Source organism: Leptonychotes weddellii, chromosome 10 (genome assembly GCF_054177405.1).
Source record: "Leptonychotes weddellii isolate Sample4059 chromosome 10, ASM5417740v2, whole genome shotgun sequence".
NCBI classification, from domain to species: domain Eukaryota; kingdom Metazoa; phylum Chordata; class Mammalia; order Carnivora; family Phocidae; genus Leptonychotes; species Leptonychotes weddellii.
In genome coordinates this window covers 49,730,636-49,742,806 of record NC_138378.1, presented here as the reverse complement: position 1 = coordinate 49,742,806, position 12,171 = coordinate 49,730,636, and the positions used below count along the sequence as shown (strand labels likewise).

At 41.4% G+C, this 12,171-nt stretch overlaps 1 protein-coding gene across 50 annotated transcripts in view; it reads left to right on the top strand.

Annotated features, from left to right (window-relative positions):
- MAP4K4 (mitogen-activated protein kinase kinase kinase kinase 4) overlaps positions 1-1,910 on the top strand; it is a 178,209-nt gene extending 176,299 nt beyond the window's left edge. For all 50 annotated transcript variants that reach the window (XM_081833347.1, XM_081833351.1, XM_081833355.1 and 47 more), the window contains one exon: positions 261-1,910. In XM_081833347.1, the coding sequence (XP_081689473.1) occupies positions 261-344 (84 nt within the window). In that variant the 3' untranslated portion in view covers positions 345-1,910. The remainder of the gene's footprint in view (positions 1-260) is intronic.
- Positions 1,911-12,171: the final 10,261 nt, after the last annotated feature.

The window sequence follows — 12,171 nt, the reverse complement described above, 5'->3', positions numbered from 1 at the left end:
AATATGGCAGTGTTAGCCTTCTTAGTTGTAATAAAAATTGCCTACAGAGATGATGACTACTTATATATGATAAATTGATATCATCTCAGATTTTCTTTTGGAAAGGGCCTTTGGGCTTTTTAAGCTTCCTGCATTTGGAGCTGTTGAGGTGGCAGTGGCTCTAGGTTATCTGCCTAGGAACTGTAGGAAGCATTGCTCCCGAGGACTAGGTTGTGTTTTCATGGTAAATCTCTCCCTCTTTTTTTCTCTTGCTTTTGCAGGTCTTCTTTGCCTCTGTTCGGTCTGGTGGCAGTAGTCAGGTTTACTTCATGACATTAGGCAGGACTTCTCTTCTGAGCTGGTAGAAGCAGTGCGATGAGGCTTGCTGGTCCCCAGAGTCTTCAGGATCCTGAGAACTTGGAATTCCTTGCAACTGGAGCTCAGAGCTGCACCGGTGTGGTCCAGGACAGCTGTGTGTGCGGACACCATGTGTGGGGTTTTTTGTTTTGTTTTGTTTCGTTTTGTTTCCTTTCTTGCACCTCTTACCAGTTTATCCCCCTTCTCTTCTTTTCCCTACTCAAAAATAAATCAAGGCTGCAATGCAGCTGGTGCTGTTCACATTCTACCATCAGGTGCTATAAGTGTTTGAGATTGAGCATCAGACCAGAAAGCAAATGCCTTCCCTTCAGCTCCAGAATTCCTTGTCTCTGAGTGACTCTGTCTTGTGGGTATGGAAGGTGGAGACTATGAACATGCCATTGGTTTTGTTGGAAGTGGGCACACGGAGGTGTAAAATGGTGGTCTAACGAGCAGTTTGCTGAAGCAGAGAGCAGATTTAATATAGTAACATTAACAGTGTATTTAATTGACATTTCTTTTTTGTAATGTGACAATATGTGGTCAAAGAAGAAGGTGCAGGTTTAAGAAGTTAATATTTATAAAATGTGAAAGACACAGTTACTAGGATAACCTTTGTGGGTGGGGCTTGGGAGGCAGGGTGGGTGGGTTAAGGGGGTCCCATTTTGTTTATTTGGATTTTTTTTTTTTTTTTGGCTTGGCCAAAAACTCAGTCATTTTTCTGTGTACCAGGTTTTGCCTAAATCATGTGCAGAGGGTTCTTTAAAAAAAAAAAAAAAGAAAATGTGTGCATTTGTATAATGGCCAGAACTGTGTTGTGTGACAGTATTAGCACTGCCTCAGTTAAAGGTTTAATTTTTGTTTAAACCTAGAAGCGCGACAACAGTTTTACCACAGTCTGCACTTGCAGAGGAAAAGAAATTTTTCAACCACATGTTTATTTTTTTGCCTACCTCATTATTTGTAATGCATTAAGAGGTGGTTTAGTTTCTATGTTTTTTGGAGGAAAACATTAATGTTTAATTTAATCTTAATACCAAAACTATCAGATTGAAGTTTGACTGTTAATTTTGTCACAGGTTTCAGTAGGCACGAGAGAAATTGTCCCTGAAGATGGGAAATAGCCATATGGCTTCATCATGCTGACAGACGCAATCTGTTTTCTCAGTTCAGAGAGCAGAATGCTTTGTTTTCACCAGATGCACCATTAGTGGTTGGTGGGCAACCATGGCCTGCAACATAAGAGGCCTCATTGTTCTCAATTCGGGGTTTGGTAGCAGACGGATGGTCATGTTAGAATAGTCACACAAACTGTTCGGCGTTGCAGGAACCTTTTCTTGGGGTGGGGGAGGGTTGGTGTTTCCCTTTTCTAAAAATGCAATGCACTAAAACTATTTTAAGAATGTAGTTAATACTGCTTATTCATAAGATGGCATCTTCCTGTGTTTTAGTTGTAATATCAAAGCCCTGGCTTTTCTCCTCTCCCTTGCTCTCTTGTTCTCTCTCTGTTTTTTAAACCAGTTTTACTTTATGAATATGTTCATGACATTTGTAATAAATGTCTTGGCTAATAATTTGTTTTATGGCTTCATGGTCACTCAATTCCTCTGAGACTGTTAGTCTCTTGGTAAAGGAGCAATGCTCGGTGTCCTGGCTCTGCCAGCTTACTTTCCTCTGGTTGAGTTTGGAGTGGGAATACTGCGTGATGGTGGCTTTAAACTTTGTTCACCAAACAGAACTTGGTGTTTCCTAGGCTTAATCCTCCTTTGTGGTTAAGTTTCTTTTACAACATGAAAAAGGAAGATTTTCCTCCCAAAAAGATAACAGTCATTTGCACCTGTCAAGGCTTTGCCCAGCATTCTCATCCTATTTGGCATCCACTTTGACCCCTATCATTCTCTTCCTCCTGGTTCAGCATCTTTGCCACAGGCTGTCCTGGAATTACAAAAACCTAGCAAGAAATAGATATACTCACAGATGCAGAAACAATACAGATGTACCTACCCACAAAGACAAGATAAGCTGAGAAAGTCTTGCCCTCTTTTGAAAAGGACAAGGCATTGGGAAAGGTTTTCCCATCTCTAAGACTTTGGAGTGATGCTCATGTCCAAAGCAGAGAGGACTAGTTCTTTTCTAATTTGTAGTTAACATAGAGAAGATTGAAGACTTAATCCCACCTCTGGAAGGGACTTTGGAGATGGGCCAGATGCCATCACCACAGGAATTCAGTCAGAATCAAATTACTGTTGGTGATTTCCTGCATGTTTTGGCTTTTTGATTAAGATGAAATGTGCCACAGTGAACATGTGTGCACGCTGAGAGGAGAAATAACTCGATGGCTGGGTTGATTGTAGCCTCTCCCATGACTTCACGGACAGGTAAAGTTGAGCAGGTGTCTGGAAAACAACAACAACAACAACAACAACAACAACAAAACCCCACTAAACTTCTGATACCGACAAGGAAGACAGAAAAGACGGAGGCATCACAGTCTTACGTATACAGACTTGAAAGACTTGAAGCTGTAAGCCAAGGGGGGTGACCAGATAAGACAAATGGTTTTTCATTGGAATTACTGCATAGTTAGAACTTGACAAAAACTGGATTTCCTTTCCGAGGTGATAGGGTCTGAGCTCAAGCCAGAATCGGGCCTGTCCGGCTCGTGCAGCAGCAAGAGGCCCCCCAACAGCACTCTGGTGGTGTTTGCATGAATGCAATCACGGCTGTCTCTGGGCTTAAGTCACCTGAGGTCAGACACCCATTTGTCCTGGGGCGGGGGCAGGGGGCAGGTTCCTGGTGTGTACTTTCCTTGCCTTCCCAGCCTCGGCACCTCGTAAACCAGATTGTGTTGCTGCAGCTTCATACAGGTGCTCAGTTAGGTTTCTCCGTAAAAGATTATGAACAGGTGAAATGTCATTCTTCTAGAGAAGGGATGGTTTGTTTGTTTTTTTCCTTTAACAGGGTAGTGACTTCACAAAAGTGCCAAGATGGCAAAATTACAAAAGAAAACAGTATTATGATACCATTAAATATGGAACATTAAACTATTTATATTTAGCACTGCTCTTCAAAACAAAATACAGATATGTCTGTAGGTGTAGTCAAAGCTTTAATAAGTAATACCTTTCTGTATTTAAATCAGAGTAACTCTGTATTGAGTGCAGTGTCTTTTTCCTCATGCACATGTTATGTTGAAGAAAATGTTTACAAAAATGGTTTTGTTACACTAATGTGCATCATATATTTATGGTTTATTTTTAAAGTGATTTTTTATTTTATTTAGGTTTTTGTCTTAGTTGCAGTCCGTTTACAGTGATTCATAATCCCTAATTTTGCCAATTATAAATTTGCTAAACAGTAATACAAATGACAGACTGCATTAAATTTACTAATCCTAGAGCTACAAAGCAGACTGGTGGCAAGTACGTGGCCTCCCCTCCCACCCCCCAGTGCTAACTTGTCTTACGTGTATTATGAAAATTACTGTTGGTCCCTCCCCCCTTTTTCTTTAAATAAAATAAAAATGACACCTATGTTAATGTGGCATGAGTTTCAAATATATTCTGATTCTTCAGAATGTTTCCTTTCCATATAAATCCATACTTTATGCATACCTCCACCCCTGGCTAGAGAGGGTGGCTCCATATCCTGCCATCTCCTGTAACAGGGATGTTTGTTAAAGGTGAGCTCTTGATCATCATGGTCTTGAAGCCAAGAATGGGTAAAGCTGATCCCTAAAGAAGATGTAGGTTTTATTTTTGCAAGTCTGAATTGAATCAAAAAATAAAATAGCATGATGTCTGTATCTAATAGGACAATTGAAGTAGCCCTTTCTCAAATTGGCACCGTAAATACTAACTTAAGCCTAGTAATTGGAAGGCCTTTGTGGCCAAGCCCTTAGCATGTGCCCCATTGATTTCCCCCAGAGATCTGGCAGGCATGATCCCCATTGGATAGATGTGGGACCACATCACCATGATCAGCGCCTTGGCCAAGCCTCCAGGGTTGCAGAGGGTGGCCACACAACATTATCATAAATCAAATGTTTAGAACCAGCTCCTTTGTGCTTCATATTAGAAACATGTTATTTCTGTAAGGTGAAAATAAAATTGTAAATACCTAGGCCACCAAGTGAGTATGTTTTTTTCTTTTCCTACTTGATATTTGTTGCAGCTGGTGGATGATTAGTAATAAAAATCTAGTGGAGGGCTAGTTGTCTTGGGACCATCATTAATCCCTCCTGTACCTACTTCATCCTCCACTGCTGTGGTCTCACTTAAAGCAAGCAACCAGGATGAAATCAGCCCCTGTAACTGACACCAGCTCAATGTTTTGACGTCACATTAAGGGTTCAGTGAAATTGCTACCTTCTCTGCCATCTCTGACTTCAACAACAACAGATGCCCGTGTTTCATTTGCTAAGTACAGTGTACCCTTGAACAACATGGGAGCTGGGGTCACCAGCCCCTTGTGCCATCCAAACTCTTGAGTGTAACTTTTGACTCCCCCAAAACTTAACTATCAGTAGCCTACTGTTGATTGATCAGAAGCCTTACCAATAACATAAACAGTCAATTAACCCTATTTTGTATATTTATATACCATATTCTTAAAGTAGGCTAGAGAAAAGAAAATGTTATTAAAGTAGTAAGGAAGAGAAAATACATTTGCACTCATGTACTGTAAAAAATCCACATGTAGGTGGATCCACACAGTTCAAACCTATGGTCAAGGGTCGACTGTAGTTGTTAGAAAGTAAAACTGAAAAAAAGAAAATGCAATTAAAAGTTGGGAGAAGTTGTTACTACATTTTCTTATGGGAGAAATAACAGGTTCAGTTATAGGTTCTCATACCTGGTCTACTTCTCCTTTCATCTTAAGATTAATCCTATTATATCCAGGTTTCAAAATCTTGGTGAAGCTGTCCCATCTCTGCCTCTGCCTTCCTTACCTTGTCTATGCTTACAGTCAATAACCTGTCCTGGTCTCTGATAACTGGATTGTTTTTGCTTACTCTTTGTTTCTGTCTGAATACAGGGCCTGCATATGAGCTAAGGTTGGCTCTCAGGGTTGACTCCTAAATGCTTCTCCAAAACTACCAAACATGTTGCTGGCGGTGAACAGGCCCTCAGAAATTCCTGGTGGTTTGCTTAAGTAGCATGAAATTAAAACCCTGATGTTAGTCCAAGGGGAAACCAGCACTCCTGTGCCCTGTGGGCCTTGTGAGGAAGTGCCCTGGTGTACACAGGTCCCAGGAAGGGTATGGAGCGGTAGCTTATTGGGCACAGCACAAGGCCACCCAGTGCTATAACAGGCCAAAATACTCACCAGTCCCTGCTGCTGCAGGTTGGCTTCCTATAATAACAGGGCCCTTGATTCCTAGGTCCTATCTCCTAGTTTGCTTGATTATCGGAAATTTGAATTTGATGGTCCAGCTCAAAATGCCCCCTAGAAGTTCTGTGGAAAGATGTCAAGCTTGAGCAAGGCAATTCTGCCCCTTCCTTAAATTTGTTGAGATGTCAGACATAACTACAAACCTTAGAAACCAATATTACACAACTTTTTCATAATAAATGATATTAAATAATGCCTTGATTATTTTTTAACAGCTTTACTGAGCTATAGTTCACATAACCGTACAGTTCAGTGGCTATTAGCCTATTCAGACCTATGCATACATCACTACCACAATCAATTCTTAAACATTTTTTATTATCTTTGCTATTACCTCCTTGTCACCCCACCTCTTCATCCCCCTAAAGTTTTAGGCAACTACTAATCTTTTCCAACATGGATTTGCCTTTTCTGGACATTTCATATAAATGAAATCCTACAATGTGCGTCCTTTATGACCCGCTTTTTTGATTTAGCAGAATGTTTTAGGATTTATCCTTGCAGCATGTATCAGTACTTCATTTATTTTTATTAGCATCCTTGGTTCTTCACCTTTGTCACTGGTGCCTGCCTTCAGCTTTAAAACCAACCACCTACCTCACTGATAGCCAACCGTGTTCTAGCCTCGAATGAAAACTGCAGAGTTAACCATCCACCCCACAGGGGAAGCAGGTGACAAGCGGCTTCAGAAATGGATTCCTGCTAAGGTGTGTTTTCAGTTTGAACTCTTAGAAACACAGTGATCCCCCCAACCACCGCCCTGGAGAGATCTTGATGCTAAACATCAGGCTCATCACAGGACAGGTACAGGGTGGTCAAGGTTTGGAATGGAGGACTGTTTGGGAAGCACTCCTACCTGCCCACAGAGAGCAGCTCTCCAACCCCCAGGAAGGTTGGGACTGGCAGGTGTTCTGCTTGTGTCCAAGGCCTGGATCAGGGTATGCAGCCGGTCCCTCTAACTTTTGTGTGCTCACCCCTAGGAAGGGACACAAAAGCTGGTATTGCTGAGCCAGATCCCTTTTTGTCATGGGAGAATACTTAAAACTCGTATTTCAGAAGGGTCTTGTGAAGTTGGCTGCTCTTTTGTATCTTATTGGCATCAAGGACATTTCTTTGGTGTTGCCTCCTGGGAGGCCTTCTAATTGTCCTCCACTTTCCCTTGCAGTGTACATCGTTGAGTAAGCGTGGACACTAGTAACTTCTGGGAACTTGGTGGCATTTTGGTCAATCTAACAAGTTGAGCAACCACTGGGTGCTGAGCAGTCTTGAGGTATGGCTCTCTTTGGGGAAATGGAGGGGAGTTGTCTAAAGGGCCAACTTTGAAAATGGTGCCTAGTGTATTCTAGATGTTGAAGCAGGGCCTTTAGTAATGGTGCATATGAAAAAGATTTACACTTACTAGCCTGAAAAGAAAAAAAAGGCAATGTGGCTGCCAAAAGGGCTGGTGTGAGTTCGGACTGTATGGCTAAAACTGAAGTGAGAGAAGAAGATGCCCCCATTGTGGTTAGGTCACATTTAGTTAGATAATGCTTGTCATGAAATCTGGACCAATTGCAGCCTTGGCTTGAGAGAGACCTGGGTGGGAAGGGCTCCATAAAGTTTTCATAAAGATTGGCTTAAAGAAAAGGTATGTTCTCCAAAAATAATTGGGAGAAGTAGTTATAGAAACATCTAAAGATTGTTCAACTAAACAGTCCATTCTAGTTTTTTGCTAACAACAATGACAGCAAATATTTTGTGTGTATTTGCTATGCACCAGACATGTTCTAAGGACTTCTTACATATATCCTCTTAACCTGTAGAAGAAAAGATTCAAGTGGATACCCACTTGTTGACTTAAATTTATTTGGAGAGATAACAAGTGCAGGATAGGTTGTTCTGCAAGGTGCCAACTGGTAGAGCTGGGAAAGGTGGGTTGAACCGTAGAGAGAATTTGTCTCACTATGAAAGGCACCATCACAATTGTCCAGTAAAATGAAATGGGCACCTTGGATGCCTGGCCAAGCCCATGCCCTTGAGGCTGTTTTTGTTGGGATGTAGAGGAGGCCTCTTGCGGTGTTTTGGCATTAGGTACATACAAGGCTGGTTAACAGTCCATGAGCCATTTGAGAACATTCTTGAACCCATATACAAAATGGCTTTGGCACTCCTTGTAAACATGAATGCATTTTTCAAGCAATTAGATATTTAGGCAACAATCCTAAGAGTTCCTCTGGTCTGCGGCAGAAATGGGATAGGTAGTGGCAGAGAGAGGAACTTTGTCCAGGACACACTGATGTGTTCGCTGCCTCACAGAGCTCCTTCTCCGGGGCTTCTCCTGTGGAAGGCACACACAATGTTTGATTCCTCTTTCCCAGTAAGTGGCCACCACCCCAGTGAATGCTACAGCCATCACTTAAGACTCCTGCAGACTTTCCCACCTCAGAAGTGGGCAGGTTCTGCTGGACCTGAGACCAGGCAATGTTCTCTGTGATCTTGGAGGGCTTTCTGCATTTAGTCAACCCTCTAGGCTGCCAGATCCTGGTCTGTCTTGGGTTTTCATCCTTACCTAAACAGTGGAATGCCAGTATATAAAGCAGAGAAAAGAGGTGTCGATTTTAAATTCAAATTTATAACATCCTTCAAAGATGAAATAATGAAAACTGATACTGCTTTGCTCTTGCGGTTTATGGATCATAACTGTCAGCGTCTGTATCGCATTTCTTTTTCAGTTCTCTAATAAGGAGTTAATTCTGATGCCGGCAGGAGTATGATTGCCAGTTAGCCTTGCAAGAAAACAAACCAAAAAGTGTATGAAGTCAACAATGTGGGGACACTTTTTAGTGATTCATGGGTAGCAGCATAAGATGTGCACAAAAATAAGTGAACCTGGCAACACCAACTATTGTTGTGTTGGTCTCTAGTAGAAGATACACACTTGATTGTGCATATTTTAATATATTTTATTTAACTCAGTATATATTTTATTTAATTCAGTATATTCCAAAACACAGTTTCAACACGTAATCAATATTTTAAATAAAGGTATGGTTTGCATTCTTTTTTCATACTAAGACGGTGGGTATTTCACACAACACATCTCAGTTCTGATTAGCCACATTTTATGTTCTCAATAGCCACATGTGGCTAGTGGCTATCATTTTGGATGGTGCAGTGCTCGAGAGCCTTTATATACCTTATGGTAAGAATCTTTTGAGGTAAATATTGTTGCTACATTTTACTGGAGAAGAAACTGAAGTTCCTAGAAGTTAAATCCTCCTGCGGGTCATCCTGGAGAGTCTGAATGGAGGAGCAAGAATTAGGACCTGGTCTGTTCATCTCCGAACTCTGGTTTTTTTTTTTTTGTTTTTAAATACATCGGTGCACATTATTTTGATTAAAAAAAAGTAGTTTTAAAAAACTTTAATTTTTGATTTTTTAATTTATGGTTTTATTTTGATTTTGATTTTTTAAAAATAATTTTTAAAAAACACTAATTTTTTTAAGACAAAGTTCCACAAAATGCTACCTGGGAAGAGGGGTTCTGGTCTATTTCACTCATTTGTATTTTCATCAAGAAACCTGAATTCTAGAAAAAAAATGGAGCACTGGGTGTTATACGCAAACAATGAATCATGGAACACTACATCAAAAACTAATGATGTAATGTATGGTGATTAACATAACATAAAATTAAATTTAAAAAAAGAAAAATTTTTTTCATTTATAAAGCTTTCGTTCCCTGGTTTATTAAAACAAATGTGAGATAGTCAAAGATAGGCAGACTACATCATTTGCAAAAATCAGGGGGCCAGTTTGGCAATGTCTGATACCTAAGAAGACCTCATTCTTCCTGTGAGACCGACTTTTGGCGTGCTTTGACTTTCAAAGTCTCCCTGCCTTGGTGTTTCCTTCATTTCCTCCAGTTCATGGCCAAGGATCTCAGTGAGGTTTTTCGCATTGCCTACCCCCTCCCACCCCGAGAAGTTGCATGCAGTGGGATCTGGGCAGCTGGGTGGCTGCTTTTCCTGAGGAAAGTGAGTGTTTTACACAGAACACCCTGTCTGGTGCCAGGAAACATGTTCAGTCAGGAACCTCTGAGTCATGTGACAGGAGTGACTAGGGCCTCATCCTGCTGAGAAATGAAGCTGTCAGAGATTTCTTGTAGTTGTGGGGAAAACCAGTTCCACCTTTATGTCCAGACACTGGTTCCTGCCGTTGCGTGGTCCATAAAAGAATGGGACCCATGTGGTAGAAATTGAGAAACAACAGTAGCTCAATAATGGTGCACTCATGGCATAGTCCTGTACAACCTAGTCATGGACAGTATTTTGAGTGCTCCATTCTTGAGTCATTCTGTTCTGTCCCCAAAATTTAGGATAGGTAGATACCTCCTGAGCATCCAGGTCATAATCTCCCTTGTGCTGAGCTACAACCCCTTGCTTTAGTTTATACTATTCTTAACGCTTTGATGCCATTCTAGAGAATTTAGGTGCCGGTGTTTCTACCACGCTGTTTGTGTCGAAACCGTGGTTGTTGTGAATTAGATGTCACATAAGAGAGTGCTCATCCTGGAATCTGCCAGAATTAAGGGCCTATCATGTAGGACCAAACCCCTAGACCATATTATTCCCCAACATTATAGAATCAAGTTCAGCTGTCTGAGAGCATATTTCTTACCTACATAAAACTGCAGCATCTGCTTCAAAATAACTTTTATAGATGCTTCAAATCAAGTGTTTTATAGTTTTATGCTCTAAATAGTTTATCCATTAAAATGTATTTATGAAGCACCATGCTTTGTACAAATCACTGTATAACATATGGAGACTAGTGTAAAAAGTGAAGGAAGAGGATCTAATTGTAGCTCAGGTTCCCAAAGGAAGTTCATTTTGAGGAACTAAAAAGACAGGGCAGCCTCCCCGAAGTGCACTGCAGAGAGTGAACCTCGGGCTCCTGTGAGACAGAAACAGAACAGCAAGGCTGTGCTGCCCTTCCAAGATGTGGACAATTCAGCCATCTAGATCAGTGGTTCCAGACCTTGAGCATGCATGCAGCAGATCATCCAGGGGGCTTGTTAAAAACACAGACTGCTGGGCCTTACCCCCGAGGCTCTGATTCAAGAGGTCTGAGGTGGAGCCAGAGAATTTGCGTTTGTAACAAAGGTCCAGGCTGATGCTCCTGATCTAGGACCCCACTTTGAGAACCACACTGTTCTATAGAAATTGTTAAAACTATTGAAAACTAAGGACAGTGAAAAATGCAGATCAGCACAGTAATTGGAGCCAAATTCCAAGATCAGATAGAAGCACAGAGAATTCCCAGAGGGGAGGGTTCAGACCAGACGGGTTGGAGGCTGTCACTTGCCCACACTTATTAAGCCTCATTAGAAAGTTCCTTAGTAAGAAGGAATCAGAGATTGACACCGGAATCTTTTGTCACCCCTGTGTCTTATTTTGTATATGTACATGTATTGATATAATATTTGCTTTGCTCTATCTGTTTTGGCTATGAACTGAACTGTGTCCCCCATAAAATTAATATGTTAAACCCCTAACCCCCAATGTGACTATATTTGGAGATAGGGTCTTTCTAGAAGTAATTAACATTAAGTCATAAGAATGGGGCCCTAATCCAGTAGGACTGGTGTTCTTGTGAGAAAAGGAAGAGACACCAAGTGCCCACACATGGAGAAAAGGCCATCTACAAGCCAAGGAGAGAGGCCTCAGGAGCCAGCAAACCTGTTGAGACCTTGATCTTGGACTTCCAACTGCCAGAACTATGAGAAAATAAATTTCTCTTGTTCAAGCCGCCCAGTCTATGGTCTTTTCTTTTGGTAACCTGAGCAAGATAATATAGGGTGCAACCAAGGTGAGAAGGTGAGCTTCCTAGAGCAAGGGAAGGAGAAGCTTGGAAGGGGGCTCTGCAAGTGGAGACTCGTCCAGCTCCCAGCAGGTGACAAGAACTCTGAAGAGGTGAAGTGTCACGGGAAATGAGCACAAAAAGCTGAGGTCACAGTAGGCAGAGCCAAAGATCCCTAGGTAACAGACTCCACAGACTTGAACAGTGAGTATCTGCATCGGCTGAAGACTCAAGACCTATCTTCCATTTTCAGATGACATATAAGCTCCAAAGATTCTGGTGAAGGGGGTGCCTGGGTTACTCGGTTGGGCATCCACCTCTTGATTTTGGCTCAGGCCATGATCTTAAGGTTGTGAGATCGAGCCCCTACTCGGGCTCAGCACAGAGTCTGCTTGAGATTCTCGTGCTGTCCCTCTGCCTCTCCCCTGCTTGCTCATTCTCTCTCTAAAATAAATCTTAAAAAAAAAGTGTCACTTATTGCTCTGAATGTTGTGATTAAATTCGTATCTACTTTGTGATGTATTGAATAACTGATAAGCTAAGCTTATATAATACTTTAAAGTTTTTATAATGAAAAAATTTCAGTATACACAAAAATAA